The sequence below is a fragment of the Syngnathus floridae genome, chromosome 5, assembly GCF_059516105.1.
Source record: "Syngnathus floridae isolate MCC-2025c chromosome 5, RoL_Sflo_1.0, whole genome shotgun sequence".
Classification (NCBI taxonomy): Eukaryota; Metazoa; Chordata; class Actinopteri; order Syngnathiformes; family Syngnathidae; genus Syngnathus; species Syngnathus floridae.
This window is the reverse complement of record NC_142417.1, coordinates 7,348,730-7,371,560: the sequence shown is the minus strand read 5'-3', so window position 1 is coordinate 7,371,560 and position 22,831 is coordinate 7,348,730. Positions and strand designations below refer to the sequence as shown.

Sequence of the window (22,831 nt, the reverse complement as noted above, 5' to 3'; positions counted from 1 at the left end):
ATTAGATGCACAGCATGGTTTTTGGCTGTGTTTTTGTTTCTATTGATGCCATGTGACACCAAGCAGCATTTTTATGTCATCTTCCAAAAGCAAAACACACATTCCATCTGCAATTAAAGTTATGAAAAAGAAAACAAACAACAAGACCAAACACATAAAAAGCATTACGCTGACATGCTGGCTCACTTTTTGTGCTTGACAAAAGTATCTTGGGAAAAGATTTGAATCATAGTCCCAGCACAGCACAGCACAACACAACACACAGTCGTGCTCCTGATGAGCCACTGAATCGGCGCTCTTTGTCTTTCGTTGCACCCGAGCCATTCTGCACAGTTAAATTAGCCAATGGCTTTGCACATGTGCTATTCATGTAGATGTGGCGGTATGAAACATTGCATCAAAACCAGAAGGTAAGCAGAGCTGCAATAACTTTTGGATTGCTCATAATGGCTTTACCGACTGACAACATCTACTGGATTATTTGGCAAGGTTGTTGTATGGAACAAAATCTGTCCTCGTCTTTGGCGGAGCAGTACTCGGGGTGCCTGATTTCCACAAGACAAAAAAAATAATCTGTGTCAAGTGGGACATTTTTACTAAGGCATGTCAAAGTCATTTAGACACACAGGAACAAGTTGAAACCGTGACAAAAATACAAATTAGGTTTCTTTTAACTGTAGGATAAATGCCCCCATCTGCCGGATCTGGTGGGGCTCTGCTTGATTTCGCCTACAATGCTAAATGAGCATCGGGACACAAAGGCAAGCGGGGGAGCTTCCTGAAAAATTAAGTCCCTCCTTGTTTACTTGGTGTCTTTGACCGCCCTGTCGCTCGACAACACAGACATGCTGTGAAGCAGATAACAAACGTACATTGTAAGCAAACACACACATACACACATGCAAGAACACACACGCACACACTGTCCCGTTTGTCTGAGCTGGTGCCAGCAGGCCCCAAATTGGATCACAGTGTCTTTGGATGAGATGAGTTGTACAAGTATCAAAGTGGCTGAAGGGTGCTGACAGCAAGCCAAATTAAAGAATTAAACCTCAGCATCTGTTTGGGAGTTTCTGGGGAGGAGAGCGGACAGGTGCTACAGTGTGGGAGGAGAGCAAAACACTTGCTCTTGCAAGTGTCACACGGAAAAACGTCCGTCAAAATAAGTGGAATTTGGGTGAGGACGGGCGGGACTTGGAAAAAAAGGGGGGAAATCAAGGACAACCCGTAGTAGAGGATTATGAGTGAGGGCCTATTCTATTCCAGTCAACTCAATTAGTATGCCAAATCAGAAAAATAAAAACATGAAAATATCTCTGCGAATAGTTTTATTTTTTTTTGTCCGAATGGTAAAGAGGTGCAGGACTTGGAGTAACAGATGGTTTCCAAAGTGTCCATGGCAGAAGGCAGAGTAAAACCTCAAAGTAGTGAGAATGTACGAAGACAGGAGGAAGCAGGAAGTTGGTTCTGGTGTCGTTTCATTTTTGAATGGAAGAATAACACTAGAGAATCACAGAAAACATGAGTGGGAGAGAATGTAGTCTGGTGAGCGTGAAATTCTGTCAAGGAGGCACAATAGTGCCTTGTCTTTGTTTTATGGATTAAAGTTTTGTAGCAGGTAGATTTAGCTTGAATTAAACCGCTTTTGTCATCATAACAATAGAGAATGTCCTTGAGTATAATGACTCCGGTAAATCCTGTAAATGGATGGATAAAACTTATAATCAATATTCTTACTTGACTCTTGGGCCAAGCAGTGTTTTATGATCCACCGTCTTTGCCTTATGTATAACTTTTACTTTAAATAAAAGGTGTTAGCTTGTTATCGCAACCCCTCTGGACCTAGTCAACAGCTGTGATGCATAAATAAGGTTGTGTCATTTTATCACGTAACATGGCCTACTTTAATGGGAGAAAGTGTAAAGATCTCCACAAAAACAACTTTAAACGACAATCTATCCCAGTTGTCCTGTTGCATCTCAAGTGACACATCTGGAGTGACACAATTTCAGCCTTGATTATTGTCATTAATGCTGTCATGACAACATGCAAATTCACACTTCAATTATTCAAGTTAAAAGATGCGTGAAAATGTGCAATGGATTGAAGTAAACTGCTTTTGGTTCCGCATGATTATTACTGCAGTTTGTAATTAGCGGCTGTGGTGTTTATTTTCTCTACTGTACAATATCACCGGTAGGTTTTAATTTTATGCTTGTCAAGTGAAGCTGCTATTTGAAGCAAAATAAAACAGTAGAACTAATAGGTTGCGTAACTCACCAGAACATAAACATGGAAGCATACAACAAGGTGGAGCAACCACATCGGTCGATTGGAACGCAAATCTTTTCGTTGAAATATGTCAAGGTTCGCTTTGTTCTGAGAGAAGAACTTTATAACTTTCTCATTTCTGCTTTTTCCTACAATTTCCAGAGCATATCATCTCAGATAAAATCATGTCATTCTCACAGTTTCTCCAGAAGCTATTTGAATAACATTTTTGGTTTGTTTTTCATCATATGCAAATAATGAGGAAATCACGACGTCTCTGTCAATTTTGTTCAGCCAGAGGGTGTAATTCAGTAAAACATTTTCAATCAACAGTCGTTTTTTAATGTATTTATTATTTTCTTCCAAGTCACTTAGAGGTAACGCATAACTTCATGTTATCACTCTTTTAGTGAACACATTAACCACGATGTCATTCTTACAGAAAGTCCAATTGCTTATTTGTCATCTTCTCGGCACTTGAAGCTATTGATCTCATCAATGTCTGGAAGTAGTTTGCATCCTTATTGACGTTTGTTGCTGTCTATCAAAACATGAACCTGTGAAAGCATTAGCCTCGTTCAGCGAGGGCATCATTAGTCGCTCGATAGCACTTAGTAGCTCTAACTGCCATTCAATACCTTTTTAATATTTCTTTTTTTCCCCATGACTTGCTTGCTACCCGGTAGGGTTAATTGCTTGCTTAGTGACACGTTGCTAGTGTTTCTCTGGTTTTCCGTGTAGCCAAAGTGGGAAGTCGATGGCCTAAAAAAGGAAAAAAATTAAGACGGGGTAGACAAAGTGGAAAAGGGCCCAAAACATCCATTAACATTCACAACTAATTCCTAGGGGCAACAAATGTATGTTGCTGTTTACATTTAAAGGTTCCACTTTACCGTTGAATGATTAAAACTTTCATAGCATTGCATTCATACACTCAGTGAATACAGCGTTGGTGTCAAAAAGCATGTAATGAACCGCTATGTGGAGGGTGGATGTGACTCACCATCGGTCTGCTTGTCAAACACTGCAGTGGATGTGTTACTTCTATATTTGACGTCAACACAAGCTTGAATCGGTCCCCAAAAGTCATTGCGCGGCCGCTTTTGATAAAACCCACACACCAGCGAATGATTTTGTTTAAACTCCACACAAGTCAAACACAGACACGGCCAGACAACATTGTCTACTGTATATAATGTACATTTGTCAACACTCATGCTAAATCCACTAATGTGTTTTGTACGCTTTAAGCACTCCGCTCAGTGCTTAGCTTCTGCCCACGCTTCTTTTTTGTTGTACGTGCTGTGTTTTAACAATGAGACATGAAATGTCACTGGGATTCTGGCTTTTGCGCTGCCACAAAAACAACACTTGCAAAACAAATTTATTTCAAGACGTGATTGTCCTCACACCATTTGATACAAACAAACCCCAGTGATTGCAGTTTTTCTTTATTTTATCTTCTTTTTGGGATACAATACACACAAATAAGTGCAAGCCAACTCGTGTGTCATTCGGCAACTCTTAAAACGATTTCTAGACAGAAGGCTCTTTTTTTTTCTTCTTCCAAATGACATTCAGAAAAGTATTATAACAGACCAGACCATTAACAAAATCTGTTGGCCAACCCGCTTTTCCAGACAACCTATTGCGAATGAGCAAACAATCCCCATGATGCAAATCGGTGATTATCAAATTACAGCGAGGGACCCGAAACAGCACAAAGCTTGTGTATATGTGTGTATAAACGTTGTCACGCTGTGTGATCGGCTGTAACCATTTGCTCATTCCGTTACAAGTGACAGCAGCGGGGCCTCGCTGAGTACTTTGAACAGATTCTGCTGTCACATTTGGGCTTGAAACACATCAGTCCCCTTGCTCCTCTCTTCTTCTTAGTGAGGGGTCCACCATCTGTCATATGGCTGCACACCATGGACCCGTCGTACACACTGAACACAAACACGTATTGGCGATACACAATATTTTTCTTGCCGCAGAGCCCATTCTTTCTTGTTAGAAGAACATAAAAAACGCAAGTGGGCTGATGCCAGAGGAGTGTGGAGGCTGACTAGAGAAGTGATAGAAGGGGGATAGCTGCAGTGCCCTGGTAGATTTATCTCACTTTAGTTTTTTTTTCCGGGGCGACGCCTGTGTGTACAGTAAATGTATTGTGTTTACCTGTGTGTTGATTGTTTGCCTATTGCAGTTAATTAGCTTGCTGCAGTAGTGCACTGAAGAGAATCAACCAATGGCAATCTCCCAAGGAGCCTTTTTTATGGTTTCCATCGCAGATGGGTGGTCCCATATTTTTCCATTTTCCTTTTTATTTTATTTTTGTTCTTTGTTTCTCATTTTCACCATAAACCATCGATTAAAATTCATTCGAATACCCATCTTGACTCGCAAAATGTTCAACCCAGTTGAGTCATGTGTTGAATTGGTACAGTTTGATATGCTCGTAGCACGTGGAGCTAAGAAAATTGCTCGCGGTTGATAGGTTAACAGAAACTTGTCGGCTTTTTTTGGTTTTGCATCCTTACTACAATGCTTGTCCTCATTTGGGTCTCAGTTGAGCCGAACACACTGCCATTGTGTGAAAGGAAAAGCAGAGCCGTGAATAGTCCCCAACCAATCATAGTATTTCGTGCTCCAATGTATTCAAATGGTTAGAAAACATTAACAGATAATGTAAGGTGGAATTTATTTGAATTGAACACAATGAAAGAAAACACAGATCCAATTTCATTCTACCAAGTGCAGAGTGGCACAGGCTTGTTGGGAGTTTTGTCTGAGTCTAGCATTTTCAATAAAATATTTTAAAGTGTAAAACCGAGTTTGAGAAATTTTCAAAAATATATGAGCCTATGAACATATAAGTGCTCCGGAGATAGTCTGCTCCAAAAGTGGAAAACACCTGCCCCAAAAGTACGAGCGTTGCTTTGTTGGGTGCCGAATTATTCATATGCTAACTTTTCCAGCTTGAGTAACCCCAGTCCATTCACTTTTCAGGAGTTTGTCTTGTAGGTACATCCCGTATTGCAATATTTACAGTGAAATGTGTTTTTAGTTTTTGTTTTAAACTGTGCCTTTGATTCTAAGTTTAAGCCTCACCCCTTAATTTGACACTCTTTTCTCCTCCAGGACATTCCTAACGAACTCTCCCCTTTTTACTTTGTTTATTTTGCCATCTACACCAAGGTAAAACTAATTTTAAGCTCCGAGGTTTACTGCCTTTTCACATACTCCCCTGTACACAGAAAGTTTTCTCCAAATTGCCATGTCAACCATCTCTCTCGCTTTTCCTGTCATAGTCCAAAAAAATTGTAGCAGAAACTGATTTCCACAAAACTCTGAAAAGAGTAAACACAAAATTCTAACCTACTAGGAGGACATGGAAAGTGCATCCAGGCAAGCTTTGGAAAATCTCATCTTGCAATCCGCTCAACCACCATGCTGCCCCCAAATTAAAATAATCTCTTTCAAATTCTTTTGAATCAATTAGCGATTAATCACACCAGTCCACTTGCACAGAGTTCTGCACAAAACACATGATGATGTGTGGCTGTGCAGGCAAGCCGTGCTAATGACTTGCGTGCAGCATGTCGTCTAGAGTCGAGCCAGTTCAGTTTTAGGCAATATGCTTTTCTGGCATGAATGTCATACCCACACTGTTGCAAAAGTGTCCCAAATATCATTTGAATGCATTGGGGAAGGCCAAGTTATCTCTCTTTCAGTTTTCCCCCTTGCTCCGTCTTTCTCTCTGTCTGTCTGCAAGTTTCTAATCTCTTTTTTTTTTGTATCCGCCTCATCTTCACTATCTCACTACTCTGTCTCTGAACATCGTAGTAGACATCTATCTTTCGAGCTCACCTTTTGATGTGTCAGACTCCATTATTCTCTCTTTTACTTTGCCCGCCTTCCTTCAATCTTGCTCATACACGTTTGGCTGTCTACTTTCCTGACTTTGTGCTCGGTCTCGTAAAATAAATGCAGATTTAACCCCTTGTCAGGTGTACAAGTACTACACAGCACTTTTATTTGCACCATTTATTTCGGGAGCTTGCTTTCCTCAAATGACCCCTATGTGGGAAGGATCACTGCCAAATGGAAAAAAAAACCTGTGCATACATATGGTGGTTTTCAATATTTGGCTGCAACTGCACTTTGACCTTCTGTTCTGCCATGGAGGTTTAGCACTGGAAGTTGTAAATTTAGATATTCCCAGCCGTGTATATAATTCTCCGTCCAAGTGCCCATTGTGATACACTACAATGCCTATATCTATCTTTTTTTATATTCAAATTATTTTAGTGCCCCCCCCCCCCCTCACTTTGTCTGTGTTCTTTCCATTTCTTATCAGACATCAAGTGTCACCCAGCGACCCGTCAGCTTCCGAGTTTGAACATTTCTACTCATTTATTATTGAATGAGGCCCATGGTCACCTCAGCAATTCATATTAAATTATTTTTTTATATTAATAACAGCGTATTTTCGCGTATTCTTACTCTAGTGGCTAGGTTAGCCGACCAGTTTTGACCGAGTGACATGAAGTTTTTTTTTTTTTTTTTTAAAACTCCTTTGTCCAACACATTTCATGTCAGTTCTGTACGGGTGAGGCTTTCTGCCTGTATCTTTAATAATTAACGTTAATGTCATTGTAGATTATGTTTAATCAGAGCTAATACTGGACGTTGATGTATAAGAACAAAAGTGGTCAAGACTGAGACTGCAGCTGCAAAGAAGTGTATGGCCACCCGTAGATCACCATTGATTTGCATTTGGCCAAATGCGTTCATGCAAATTTTCAATCACCACAGTAACAAACAGTAGGTGGCGATAAGAGCAAAGAAGTCATTTATGTTCATTGATAGTGGGAATGATTTCGGTGGAAATCATTTATCCAGGGGGACCAAATGTGATCATAATTGATAAGGAGGCGGAATGTGGACTGGGTCAGGACGAGAGGAAAGACAGCAGTGGTCCAACACAAGACTTGGATTGGCCAGCATGTGGTGCTGGATGCTTGCCTGGAGCAAAGATGCGACACATCACTGTGTTGTGTGCCAACACAGGATTTGTAATTGGATACAAGCAGCCAAGGGCAGCTGGATGCATACATTAACATCCTCTTTGCATGAGCGTGTTTGCGTGCAAGTGACTCGTCTCATCGCTTACGACTATTAGAGAACAATTTTATTCCTTTTCAATGAACAGAAGCTGCATTTACTGGATCAATTAGGGTTGGGAGTGGCAATTGTAAAGAGTGCGATATTATTCAGGAAGGATACTAATCTAGACACGATTTTGTGATGTGATTGGTAACCGGTAAATTTCCAATGGAGAGTTGACCCGGAACATCCTAACTGTGAACCACTTATGATAACCACTACTCAATTGCGATTAGAACAATTTGATGATAGTTGAATTCAAAATTATCTGAAATAATTAATCAAGCAAATTGAGTCATTTTCACACCGTAGTATTCAATACAGATTTTCTGAGGAAAATCACATATTATTGGGCAAATCTCCAAGTCACTGTTTTTTTCCAAACCTAATTAACATTTCACCTAAAATGTAATTATTTGGGAATCACATTTTGTGGGTTATTCAGAATTATCAATTATCTAGCTAAATTCCTAATATGCTATTGGAAATAAATTGGTGGCGACGTTGGTTTGTACTGTAGTGGCTATTAGTCAGCCGGGAAAACTACAGCATGTTGTTTATTGGCCCTGTGGAGAATTAGGCCGCTATCTCCGTCCTTGCAATGCAGTCCCTGTGTTCCTAATGCACGCACTTAATTTTATTTGAGGTAATCATTTGACCCTTAGCTGCATTTTGAGTCAGCTGAGGAAGCAAGAAAGCACTGTAGCCGCAATGATAGAGTCGTGTATCATCTCGGAGTCCCCGCAGTCTTTCCATTATTCAGCCTTTCATTGCCGACAGCTCTTCCTTCACCTCCCGTGAAAGCTGATTTGCACTTGTATGCAGCCCTTTCTCCAGCCCTTTATTCCTCCTTTATTTTCCAGTACTCTCCACTGTTTTATTTAACAATCTGTTGCTTGTCGTTTTCATATTCCCTTTTATTCCCGCTCGGGGCTACGTGCACTTTCACCTCATCGGACCAGAACAAGGTGCTTACCTTGCACCCAATTTTTGTATTTCTTTGAACTGTCAGCTTAAACCCGCTGCACACTGAGCGATGCAGCGGAAACTGAATGAACAGTCAGGCGGTGTGCTGTGCAGGGTGCCGCAACGAGTTTTTTGGAATGATTCAAAATTTGGAACGTCAGTGAACAGCGTTGCATGTCTCCGATGCAACAACCAATCAAAAAGGCACGGAAAATATATTTTTATGTTACATAAGTTGTTGTCATTCATTTTGGTTGGCTTGAACTTTTCACACCAGGTTTGCAAGCCCCCCCTAGCAAAATCTCAGGTCTTTCTTCTGACCTACCAGATGATGACAAATGTTCCGCATGAATCATAACCAGTTGTCCTTTATTGGGTCAATCAAGCAAATGAGTCTTCATCACCATTGTAGGTTCCTCACTGTCGGGGATTGATTAATGTGAAGAATGAAGAAGTGCTACGCTACTAAAGTGATTGCCTAAATCTTATTCATCATACTCATCCATGTAGCTAAATCCATGCATTGCTCAAAGAACATCTGCCTCTTGTTCTATTACTTATTTTAATTCCTTGTATGCTTGCAGAGAAATCAGAGACATGCCGGAGAAATTAGCAGCAATCAACAAATCCAAACAAAATCCTTTCCCCTAAAAACTCATGCTTAAAGTGTCTGCAAATGGGGCATTGCCTTTGCTGACAAGTAACAAAGCAATAAGATATGGACGGAGACATTAGTGGACACAAATATGTTCTATGTTGTTTGTGTGCAGCCAAAGATTTCCCCCAGGTGCTCACTTAAGAGTCTTTTACAAGGCTTCCAAACCCGCCCAACCAAATCAGGAAGAAAGCAGGACACAAGTGTACAAGTACAAGCGGGAAAAGAAGAAGGCGAATGGATTTGAGCTGACAACGTAATAGCCGTAAAAGCCGCAGGGCTGTAAATGGAGGAGCTGTCGATTTATTTCTAGAGGACATGTTCATTGAGTTGACTTACCGCTGGATAGACCGAGACACTCAGAGATAATGTCACGTCTCGTTGGATGAACCGAGGCAGTAGGAGGCATGGATGGATAGAGGTCTCGTCGCTATAAAACAACAGCCTCTTTAACACACACCTTCCAAAAGTACTGCAGTGGTGTGACAGATGAAATAGAATTGCTTTCAACACGACAAGGTGGGGCTGTCCCAACTTTAAGCCCTATAACCTCTCGTGACGGCAAATTGCTAGGTAGACTTCATCCCCTGCTACTTGAGGTCAGTACCTGGAGGAAAAAAGAATTTGGGGGGAAAAAGGGCGAGTTGAGAGCTTGTGATGCTAACGTTGTTGATACCAGCTTTATCGAACACCAACACGATTTCTGATGGTGTTCGCTGATTTCTGGGTTTAACCGCGAATATGACTTTTTTTTTTTTCTTTGTGTGATAGGAGTATAGGGTGGTCAAGGCTGCAACACAAGGGAGTCAAGGGAGTTATAACTTTTAAGATGCAGTAACTCTATTCATGGAAATATAGAAAATCCTTTGAAAATGTGAAAAACGTGTGACTTTAGTGAAAATTAGAAAGAAAAAAACCACCAGTGCATTTTATTTAATATTTTATACAGGGCGATATTGAATACTAATGATTTTTCTTATTGGAAACATATATCAAGATTATTCTGGAAGCGAGAAGGTTTGTGTTTCAGTTGTTTGGTTTAAATTGGCTTCAGTTATGAGCACGACTATGGAACAAATTAAACATGTACATACCTCACCACACAAATCACACATACCACCACATAAGGCCTGTAAAACACTGTTCATGTCCACATATTTGCAAGATTGCAAATGTTTTTTGAGAGTCTTCTGTTGTCACTATCTGCCATTTGAATTAACTTTAGGATATAAGTCAGGAAACAAAAATCTGGCAAATTTGATACAAAGGTTGCTAAATAGATAAATATCGTGGAAGTGGGTCCTGAATTGAGTGGTGCTTGAACGCTTGGCTTCAGAGATGAGCACAGTCATCGATTGGTTGACCATCAAGAATTGATGAACTGATTGTAATTAGGGAAACCTAATTGCAGCATCAGCAGTATGGGTCTGCCAGGCTGGTGCTGGGACCAGTTAAACACACTGAGGCTGTACGAGGTGCCGGCCATGCTCATTAGTTAAGCCCCATTATCCATCTGTTAAGTATAGTGTTTCATTTGGGCCACGGGTAACTAGAGCCTATACCAGCTGATCCTCCCATCTGCGGTCCCTTCTCAAGGTTTCTCATTTTTCTCCAGTCCATTTTGTTTTTATTTTTTCTTGTTCTCCTGAGGGTTGGAATTAGGGGATGTTGTTAATATTTGTCAAATATGGACATGTGAAGCCATTTGAGACATTGATGTGATTAAGCTCCATATAAATAAATTTGACGTGTTGATGTCATTATGAATTTTTTTAGAACAATAAAATCAACAATTATTGATTAATTATGCCTTGAAACTAACTTGGTGCAAGTAGCCACCCTGTTTTTTTAAATTAAAGGTAATACTTTGGGTTGTTTTTTGCAAAAAAAAAAATGGCATTGCAAATCATTGTGAACTTAATTGTGTGTAATTGATTGCCTTGAGGCAAATGAAACAAAACGGCATGATCGACCCACAAAACTAGTTTTCCATCCAAATATCAGTTATGGGAAGTTGAGCTCCAGCAAAGTCCTGGCAACTTCTTCAGGCAGCAATGTTCTGTTCAATCGGTCACTAGTGATAAAACGGGAGCTCAGAACAGTCCAATAGAAATCTTCAAATCCTATGATCAATTAATTGTTAATATTGAGCCAAATGCTCATCCTTGGCTGCAAATCCAACATGTTCAGCAACAGAAAGTGCCAGAAGTCATCTTGACTCACAGTGGCAACTTTCTATGGAAGCAAAGTCGTCCAACCATATTCAAGTGAAGATCCCCTTGGGGAATTTGCATCCACACATACGCACACGGACAGCATGTTTTCAACCTGGCAGCGGTGTGAGTCAGTGCCCCTCCGCCACTCACAGCCTCAAAGCTGCGGTCGATGTGGAACAATGCTTGAAAAGAAGATAGAGACACAAGTAGGTCGACGATAGAAGTACATGCACACCAAGTGCGGGGACTCTTGAAAGACGAGTGCATAGAAATGGCCTGGGTGCATGTTTGTAGTTTCTGAGGCTGGCCTTGCCACAGGTGGTACATTTCCGAGTGGTATTGCCTATTGTGCTTTCCCCCCTTCAAAATGTCTTTCTTTGGGCTTTTGGATGGCAATGATGACTTCAGGATTGAGGGATCAATAAAGCGCTTACCCGCCTACCTACCAAATGGCCTGAAAGTAAAGCCTGTGTGAGCCACCTGTGGCTGAGACATGGCACTGATAGTCTAACGCTTTTTAATATGCTTCTGGGTCACAGCCACAACAATTTTAGCTTTTTAAATTTTATTTATTTATCTATTTAACAAATGTTGCCACTTTTAAACTTAAAAGTGTCATCTTAATTGTGTCCCTATAGATTTAATGTATTGTAATTTGAAATGATTCAACCCTATATTTGGAACATGGTTGTTTTTACTGCACAACTTTTATGGTTCATATTCATATACTGTGTAAATTCACAAGTAATCACAATTCAATTTATATTGTACAGACAGTTGTTGACCTTGGTCAGACTGATTCAAATGAATGATAATAATTGTTGATTTTTCTTTCTTAATGTAGTATTTCTGTTTCTTCCTGAAAACTATATCTGTGTTAGTGTTCCAATATGGCAGGCACAGTTTCCTCCAGTTATTGATTTGTCCTTCAGCCCCCCCCACACACACACACTGATCCACTGATCCGCACAGGCTGAGGGCTGATGCATCAGTGAGATAACATACATGTCAAATTGTTTGTGTGTGTTGTGGCAGTAGCGTGAAACAGGCCATCTTTCACACCTAGGGGAAGGTTGAAGTGCGTGCCGTTCGTTTATTCTGACACAGTGGTGAGCTTGAGAGGATGTCCTTTGCAGAAAACACAGCACTCGTTGAGAGCATGCATGTGAAAAACCTGCCTTTGGATGTGGCTCAGAATTCTTACAATCACAAATAGATAAAGCATATTTTACCATTTGATTTTTTGACTACATTTTCATGAGTGAATGAAGGAGGCAGTGGATTGTAAATACAAAACGTTACAAAAAGAACAAATACATTTGAGGATCTGCAGTCAGCAGGGGCTCTCTGGCAATGGAAAATAAATCATTCCTATGACAAAAATGATTATTTTTTTTCCATTTTAGTTTGGTTTGGTTGTTTTGGGTTTGCCTTTTTTCTTTATTTCCCAAAAAAAAAAAAAAAGAGCATGCATTGCAAAGAATGGAACCAGGAACTGACTCATAATAGATTTTCAAGGTTAATGAGGGAAAAAAAATCTTGGGAACACACATACTGTATTTTTGCATTATAGGTCAAGGGTAATGGCTGCGTTGCGGACAGCCTTGTGATCGTAAAACAAAACTCAAAAGGAACATATAATTGACAATTTCTTAATATGTAAAGTATACTTTTTTATTCATTCATGTTCTGAAAATAGGGGATCTCATTTTGTTCAAGTCTAAATAATTACAAGGTGCAGGTACGTAGTTGTCATTTTCATCTCAGAGTTAAATCCAAAATGTCACAGTTGGACGGTATGCATTATGCAAAGGCCTTTAAATAGAAACAGGAAGAAAATATTGACAGGGTGACTGGTCATAGAGCTTGTAAAATTGGATACATCAAATCTACGATCTGCACTGTTTGCATTATGAGACGATGATCATTCCTCTGCACTGATCTGCCTTAGACGTCTGTGTGGGTTGGCAGCCATTTTGGTGGCCATGTTTCAAGAGTGATAGGTGGTAAAGCATTCCAAAAGACTCGAATTTGTTCACTCCCACACACGTCGGTTGAGTGCTCCCATTTCAGTCAATATGCTCAACAATAAAGTAAGCAACATTCATCTGTGCAGCATTCAAGCACATTTGAGTGATTCATAAGAAAAAAAATCAGCATGCAGCGATTTTGCTGATGTAGCTTTTTACAGTCACAAAACAAACGACTGGCAATTTGCATCACATTGTTGAGTAGTACAAAAAGCCTATCAAAGGGGACATATAGTGGGAAATAGACTTCAATTATTTGTATACTAATAGTTGCGTCTTGGGATTTCCGACCTACCCATCGAGTGTGAAATTAAACAACCAAGTCAATCTTTGCTTCCCTGCTTTTTCTAGAAATGTGTCTGTGAGTGAGCAATTTTACATAATTACTTCCTCTACATCAAGCCGTCAGTCAAATGATCAGATGGCTAGCCAAAGATCCAGAGCCACTTTCAAGCAATGACTGTGTTAAACACTAGCGCCCAATCGGGTGTGACGCCTTTGCTATCATTTCAATGGTAAAACTTTTTGCTTATTTTCTTTTACCCAATAGCCAGGGCTTGGGCATCTTAAAAAGAACACCAACAATTTGATGATTTGAGATTTGCAGCAAACATCAGAGGATTGGCTTCACAGAGAAATTGTATACTTGAAAATGGCAAATAATGAATGAAACCATGAAGATTGCAATTAATGTATACTTCTCAATCGCTGAGGTAATACGACAAAGGCATGTCATAGTCATGCTTTCAAAACATTTAACAACATTTTTAAATGATTAAAACTGCATAATAATTCTGCTTTAACCCATAAGCAAAGAGCAAGAAAGCAACCTTCATGGAGTCTTACAAGCGTGCGATATAAAAAGTACACTAAATGGCCAAATGAGTTACGGATTAGTTGTGGAAACCTTAATCGTGCTAAGCAAATGCTTTGTGGTGAAAGTGCTGCAGCCACGGTCTCGGCCTGCATGGTTAATCCGGTCGACAATGCATGGCTGCCCCAGTCGGCTCAAATAATTTGCCTTTTTTTTCACCCCCAAATTAAATTTATAGGTTGAACCTGCTTTAATTAACAAAGACTTGCACAATGGCCAGTGAAATCAAAACCCCTTTTCATTCGACTCATTAATCAGTTTTAATCTGCTGGCCTGAAATAACCTCCGTTAGCTACTCCTAAAAAGGACAATCGCTCCACACAATGTATTGCCAATTAAACACAGAATAGCTTTTGTGTGCATATATTCTTAGCTAGCGTCTCCAAATGAGTTTAATCACTGAAACTGCTGTAACAGATATAAGTTAGAGGAGGACAACACTTCAACAACATAATTAAACAATCGGCAAGTTGGCAAGATTAGAGAGTTAATTTCCCAATCCGTAAAATGTCGTAGGAAGTACTATGAGTAATCCAAATGAACGCCAGACGCCTCTCTATTAACAGGGTTTCCCCCAATGCAAAACATATTGTTCTTTTTATTACTATTATTTCATCAGTAAGTATGTCTATAAATACAGAAGTAATATTAAGAGGCATAATAAACATTTATTATCCAGATATACAGTTAGGAATCTAAAAATAGTGTACTGATTAGTTTCCAAGGAATATTTGGTAACATATTTTCAAATATTTTAGTTCGACCTTATTTCTTTTTCTGTTAATATTTAGTATTTAAATGACTGTGAATAAAATCCTCATAAATATTTTTAGTCTGTTTTTTTAAATTATTTATGAAGCAATTGAACCACATAATTTAGAATATTAACAGCAAGCTATCCGTTGCCCGCTGTTTTTCTGAGATTTAGTGTGGAGGCCCAGAAAGGCGTTCCCAGGCCAGTCAGGAGACATCCAGTGTGTCTTGGGTTATTCACCCTCGTGGGACATTTGCAGAACACCTCACTCGTGAGGGGAACTGGCATCATCCTAACCAAATGACTGACCTTCCTTATCTGGTTCGTTTCACAGCAGTTGAACTTCAATTTCTCTCCCTAGAATTTCTGTCCATATAAATGTTATGAACTGAATTGGCGGCAAAGGACAACCTTGGCAAAGTCCAACCCTCACTGGAAACGAGTTGGACTTGTGATGAATGTGAGCTCAGAAACATAACAGTTGTCAACAGGTACTTGGAACATGATATGCAACAAGAAAACTTCTTTCGTCAACATCATGGTCACAAAGAGTTTTAAGTGCAAAATAACCTCAGGCATGAGCCACGTGCTGCTTCTCCATGTCTGAAGAGAAAACGCATGTTTATCTGATCACTTGTGGCAGTCTGTTCTGGTAAATTTCCATTGCAGATGACGATAGTTTGCGTTGCCATGAGGGTAAACACAAGATGTCTGGTACACCGATAAACACACTGTGTATGAGCGGAATAGCAAATGTTGCAGGAAAGACAAAAAAGTTTCATTCCAATTAAGGGCAGTGTAAAATATTCACAGGTTCTGATAAGCAATTCAAATGGGTGTGATGCTAACAAAATAAGTAAATAAACAAAAAAAGACGACTGGGGCTTTGACGGGAAGCTTTCTTAGTGTCTGTTTTGGACAAGACTGAAGATAACATGAGAGTGGGTTGAGCGAATGGAATTTTTTTTTTTGTTTGATACGGTGAGAAGCGGAGGAGTGTCGACAAGTGGAACGGCACTGAAATAAGCGCAGATAATGCTCTCAAGTTGAGGAAAGCACAAACACACTGGAGACTCAGAGGGATGGAAAAAAAAAAACCTGGCAAAGTCCCATCCATTTGGCGACAGACTTTTTCTCATATCAAACTTCAAATGCATTTTTGTCAAAGCGTTAACGCTGTATGATTGTGCCTGAAAGCAGCTTGCTGGTGGATCAATAGCTGACGCAACACTACAAGCTCATGTCCTGACTTCAATCTCATTCACTGGCTTCAATTTTGTTCAATTTGAGCAAAGAAAGCATTGCTTTTAAGGCAAAGGCATCAATCATTGTATCAAGGCTCTATTTTAGTGATAGTCAGTGCGAATAGCTTGTTGAGTCTGTCTTAGTGTTTAGTGGTCCGTGTGTGTGTGGTATTCAATATAGCTTAAGATAACATCTCATCTAAAGTGACCATATTGTCACTGACTGGCACCTGTCATGATTTGCATTTTGAACATAGTGGGATTGTCTGTTTTCCTGCATGTGCAGTTGAAATGATGTAGCCAAACAACAAATGACAATATACATATCTATAACAAATGCAATTTGCAAAGATTAGGGGTTATAATTAGCATTTCAAACAAGGGTTGAGGTTTCAAATTGGTTAGGGTTTAAAGTTCAGGTATCAAGGCTTGGATTTGGTGTTTAAAGCATGGGTTAAGGTTTTAAGTGAAGGCTGAAAGTCAGAGTTTGGATTTCAAGTTAGGGTTTCAAGACAGGGTTAAGGTTTTACATCACTGGTTCAAGTTTGGATTGTTGTGTCAAAATGAGGTTTTCTTAGGGTTTTAAATTAGGGTATTCTTTCTCATACAAGGATCAACAGGTTAAAACTTTGTGGGTTGGGTTCAACATCAAGGTTCTTTACGATAGTGTCTCCATCCTGGGTGAAAGGTTTCTTCTGTAATAATGGTTTCATGCCTGTGCAGTTTGTTTGTTTTTCAATGAGATTTTTAAGCCTGTCGGGGATTCACACCCGGTTCAATCCAGGCTCAGAGTTTCAAGTCATTGTTTCAAATGGTTTCAAGATGGTGCTAGGGCTTCAGATGAAAGTTTCAAGCCGTATCGGTTTTTGGGGTTCAAATTGACATTTCAAGCCTATTTCACGGTTTCAATTTGTTCTTTAAAGATATGGTTTCTGTGATGGGTGTTCAAATGAATCCTGCTTTTACTTCACGAAGAAATAATTGTGCATATAATTGAACCTTGCCTTCTCCTTTTCCCTCCATGCAGCATGCGAGCTGATGAACCGTGGAATCCTGGCCCTGGTCAGCTCCATCGGCTGCATGTCGGCGAGTAGCCTGCAGACGCTAGCCGACGCCATGCACATCCCGCACCTCTTCATTCAGCACTCCAAAGCTGGCACGCCCCGCTCCGCCTGCCCGCTCACCAGTCGGAGCCCTGGAGCCGATGACTATACCCTGACGGTGCGCCCGCCCGTTTATCTCAATGAGGTCATCATGCAAGTGGTGTCCGAATACGGCTGGCAGAAGTTTGTCCTCTTCTACGATTCCGACTTTGGTAAGAGGGATTTTAGATTTGGCTCCTAAAGTATGTTTTTGTTGCCGACCCCTGCTCTACACCAAAGTGTGATATGCATATGATGAAGCGTCGCTATTTAACAAGCTTGGAACATCATTATTGGCCATGGTGGGTAGAATACTGTAGGTAGTGTTTGTCCACACGGTTATCACCACAGACTAACTGTTCCTATTCTAAACTATCTTACTTTCATTTTCCTTCCATCTGCATTCTTGCGCTATGAGAATGGAGGTAATTTAGCTGTGAGTCATAAAGGCGAGACAGCTGATGCATTGCTCCTAATGGGCCAAACCTCCCAAATATGTTTCTCTCAAACATACCCTTAATGAGTGGTGTCAAAGCAAGTAGTTTGCTTTCTCTCGCCGGTGGGAAAACACCAGCTGCGACAATATTCATCAGTCGGTGGACGCCGCGGTCCGACAAGCCCGAGCTCCATAAAGAGACGCGTGATAGTTTTCTGCCTTCGGTGATTCAGGGTTGAATTACTTCTCATGGCCTTAATGAGCCTCCATTTTGCTCACTGTACTCAATAGAAGAAGGAAGTAATGCGTGGTCATCATTGATCTCCAATGGGAACTCTGCGGTGGGATTGTTTTGAAAAGCAATCCAGCAGCTCCGACTCAATCTCCGGCTGCATTAAAGTAGTTTATCGGTATACTAAATATTTCAGAGGGAAGCATCTTCTAATGAGTGAGCTGCAGCATGCTGTTTATTTATTTGATTAATATTGAATAATGGCTAATGCAGCTCGCGTGGTTGTGTTAGTGGGGAGGAAGGGTGTGAGGCAGCAACACTCATCCTCCAGTTTTGTGTATCAGCCCTCCCCATTAGAAATTAGAAATAGATTCTGGCGTTCGTCATGAACTTCCTGGTTCGGCGTTGCCGCCTGTGCGAAGCTTCTTCACATCATCTGCAATACATCTGCTGTATTATACTTTAATTTGAGAATATGGAACTACTAAATCCAATGTGATTCTCCTTCAAATATTGTCTGTCTAGCACAAAATACTCTCAATCAAACCTCAGTCAGGACTTGAATAAACACAGAACACAGCTGAGGGAAAGCGTTTACCCAAAATATGACCCCCAAATGGGCAATTTCAAAGAAGAGACAGATTTTGCACACACTCGAGTTTGCCCGCTGTGGCTTGTGGTCATTGGTTTACCACACGGGTCCTCTGGGGTTTGATTATGGTGTTCACTCATCCACTGAAGATTTTTTTAAATCATCACACTCGTTCCCTAACGGTCTTCCCTGTCGTCCATGGAGAAAGGAAAGCATACAAGAGATGGGGATGGTTGCAGCATCTCAGCCCTGGTATCACCCTTTAAAGATGATACTAGGGCTCCCAAAAGATCTCTCCTTTTTAAAACGAGAGTCCTTTAGAGATCAGACAGCCAAATATGTGTCCTCTCAAATGGTGCTAAGGCACAACTGTGCTTATTTTCAGCTCTAGTGGTGCGACCCACACGACAAGAACACATGTATTCCATCTCTTTTACCAACCGTGTCTTTTTTCTCCTATGCCATTTTTTCTCGGCCAACTTTGTCTTGTATCGCTGTGTACTCAAGGCCTTGTTTGGTAAATGTAATAACCCCTTAAAATTACTTTATGCTGACATTAAAAGGATTTCTCTTGTTTTAGATTTCAGTCCAGTGACATGTGGGGCCTGAGTTAAAATGTTGTCACTGGATAAAAGAAATGTGTTCTTCGTGTGGTGTAGCAATTTAGTTGTCGCTGAAAATAATGTCTAAGGCCAGAATAAATTGGGTGATATTTTTGCGATTTGAAATTAGCAAGAAAACTCAACCTAATTGCTGTTTTTGTGCTTAGACCAAAGCAATGAATGTAATATTTGGGTGACATAGGAACTATGTTGAAGAGTTTCATTTGGACAAAATTTGAGCTTTGAATTCCAAAAGACCTTGTCTGCCATTCTGCGGTCTGCATTGTCTTCCATTTTTGCTATGTGGCAAGTGAATTAAAGTTCATAACTATTAGAATAACGCTACCTTGTGCACTCAACACTGTGGACTATCTAATGAATTATATTGAACAACCCGTCTTAAATCTTCTTGGAAGCAGTTCTCTCATCGTAAAGTCACAAGCTGCTCGACGACAAAGGGAGATTTGTTTCTCCCCCGTTTGTGTCCATAACTCTAGAAACTGTGAAAACGTCAAGCGCTAATCTTGCTGGTTTGCACAAAAAGGATGGGAAGGCGTATCGTATTGCATCTGCTGATAGTGCACCGAAATGTGTCGTTTGTCTCCGGACGAAGAGAAATTAGTGACAGGTTGGATACGGAAGACGCATTAGTCGGGTGGTTACAACAGTAGACTCGAAACAAGGGGGAACAAAACAAAGTCACCGTGAGGATTTTGTCTTTTTAACATGAAATTTCTTCTCACTTAACTTTAAATTGAACGCAAGAAGTGAAGATTTGAAGAGCATCTGGGAAATTACGAGTCACAAAATGACTGACATGTTGTTTTACATGTAAAAGACTTCTATTTTTTCCCAGTCATCGCTCTTATACCTTCAAGGTGCAAAAGACATATTGTAAGCTCCCGCAAGTGTATGATGGTGAAAACGTGCCTGGCATTACAAATATGAGAAAGGTTTCAATTTAAGAAGCGGGTGACTAAACCGCAGAGTGCACTTAATCTCCGTGGGTTTCATATAGAATCTAAAAGCATGAAAAGTATCAGATGTGGAAAGGAAAGACTACAGGGGATTTTTTTCCTTCTCTCTAGAGGTTCGACAGGCAAGTTTGCCTGCACGATTGGAAAATAGATATATATTTTTTCATTTTTAATGAATTCACTATATTAGTCCGTTTCCCTTGTTAGAGTAGAGCTGAAGACAATTCCCAAGTTCAAGAAGAAATTAACTTTTGACGGATATGAGCCATGAGGAAACTGTTTTCAAGAAAGGAAGTAAACATGATACACACTGAGAGTAGATAATTTTTTCTTTTTGGTCCGTATTGGCTCCCAGTATGTAATTGGTTAGAGGACAAATGGGAAAAAAAATAGATAAAATATATTGTAAAGATAGCAAGAAGTCTTTAAAGCAGTGAGAGGGAAGCAACAGAGCCGGCGGTAGATTGCACTTTGGATTGAGCAGAGTGGAGGGAAAGAAGGCGAACAAATAAACACAGAGACAACGTGTTCTAAGGTGCTAGTAGCTCTCACATCCTTAGAGGATTTTCAACATCTACACCAATGAAAGGACGGACCCAAGGCCAACACCTACAGAAGTGAAGTACAGCACAGAAGCAGATAAACATCTTAGAGCAAAACGGAACATGGCCAGCTGGACTGGCTCAAAAATGTTTTACGGGATTGGTGATTACAGGTTTACTGTCAGGACAGATAGTCATTAAGAAGGAAGTTAGTAAATACAGTTCGGATCTAGTAGAGAAGATTAAATCATATACAAGGTCACAAGGTTTAATAGTAAAACTAATAAAAGGTAAGATAAACACATTTTCCCAAAAATTAAAACTGATAACTAACGAATGCACCCTAAAAACTAACTAAAATTAACTGAAGTCAAAATGAAATAAAAAATTTCAAAAAGTGGAAGGAAAAATAACTAACAATAACAAAAAATCCAAACTGTCTACAGCTGCAGTACACAAACGATTAGCTTCTTCTTGATGACCTTTAACTTGACAATAAAATAAGCTGATGTCAAACATGTTAAGCGCTACAGTCCAAACTCAACTGTACCTTACCCTACTTTTTTTTTTTTCAGACTTAAATGTGCAGAGATACTTCATTATTTCCATTTTTAACCCCTTGGTAGGAGGCATACACATCGGAACGAGTGTCATGCTCGTTTTATCATATGTCCGTTTAGGTAATGAGCTGGAGAAATGTGACCGGTGTTAATACCCAGTGGAGAACGCTATCGCTACTAGCCACATTTATAATTACAATTTATAATGTATTATTCTCCAACTTGAATAAGCGTCATGTTCCTCAACTCAAGGTTGTATTGGGATGTATTATAAATTACCTTATGTATTTTCAAAAGCAGAACACTGTACTCTGGCAATATAGGTTCTCCAATTAGTCTTAAGATGAATGCCTCACTCAAGTAGCTGTGATTACATTTTTCACTGCTCAGCTCATTTGGACTCGGTTGCTAATCAAAACAGCAGTACCTATGGAGACAAGTGCCATCTGTGTTTCGTACTAATGTTGCCTTTAATGATGATGAATATTTCAGTAGATTTGTGTTGTAACACCACAGTGTTGTACCAGATATTGGTTTATATATTTTTTCCACTCCTCTCACTTTACAAACTGAAAACTGAAGCATACATGTTATATAAAATAAGTATCAATTTGTGGGAAAAAAATAAGATCAATAAATATTTAAACATAATTATAACGAGCACTGGGTATTTTCTGTGACTAATAACACTAATATTCACTGATCATAGTGCTAATTTTGTTGGACTTAATACTGTGGAAAACTCTGCTTGGTCGAGGAAGTTTTTTTATATTATTTATTTTTTCTAAATATTTAAACACAATTATAACGAGCACTGGGTATTTATTGTGACTAATAACACTAATATTCACTGATCATAGTACTAATTTTCAATGGCTTTTCTTGGACTTAATACTGTGCAAAAACTTTGCTTGGTCAAGGAAGTTTTTTTTTTTTCTTTTAGGACACAGGCCAACTTTTTGAGGCTTATTGCATAATTTAAGAAGCTTTCTCTGGTGAGCGTTGATGTGCAGGTGGAAGGACAGCCAGAGGTGTAGGCCAAGGGAAAGACAAAGATGTCCAACAGCACAACACGACCGGATGGCGATTATATAAAAGTGCTGCTGCACGCATGCGACACGCTAAAAAGACCCAAAGTGTTTTTTCAGGCCACAGCAAAGATGTCCGAGGATCCTGTTGAAATCGCTTTGTTTCATCACAGCAACTAAATTGTCTTCAATTTATTTTGTTTGACCTATTTTAGGGGCTGCGGTCATGAAGTTGACTTTACTTGGCTTACTTTGGCTTTATTTTCTCTTTAATGACACCATAGAATTAAACCAGTGTCTCAAAGATATAAAATGTAATGGGGCCACCCATCAGTCTTCCATTTTCTTTACCACTTATCATCATTAAGGTTAGGACTGAGCTGGACCCTGTCCCAGCTAACTTTGGGTAGCAAACATAGAACCCAAAAGTGAGGAGCGCTGCTGGCTGCTCAGTTTAATAGGTTGACATTAGGTTGACTTCAATAACAATAAAAGAATGGAATGTAAACAGCAAAACAAGTTTAGTGGTCATCAAAGAGGT

General features: G+C 39.8%; 1 protein-coding gene across 11 annotated transcripts in view; it reads left to right on the top strand.

Moving 5' to 3' along the window:
- grid2 (glutamate receptor, ionotropic, delta 2) overlaps positions 1–22,831 on the top strand; it is a 260,165-nt gene that overhangs the window by 129,336 nt on the left and 107,998 nt on the right. For all 11 annotated transcript variants that reach the window (XR_015858677.1, XR_015858676.1, XR_015858675.1 and 8 more), the window contains one exon: positions 17,207–17,494. Coding sequence is in view for 8 of the 11 variants with exons in the window: in XM_088376626.1 (XP_088232752.1) it covers positions 17,207–17,494 (288 nt within the window). In the remaining 3 variants the exon portion in view is untranslated. The remainder of the gene's footprint in view (positions 1–17,206; positions 17,495–22,831) is intronic.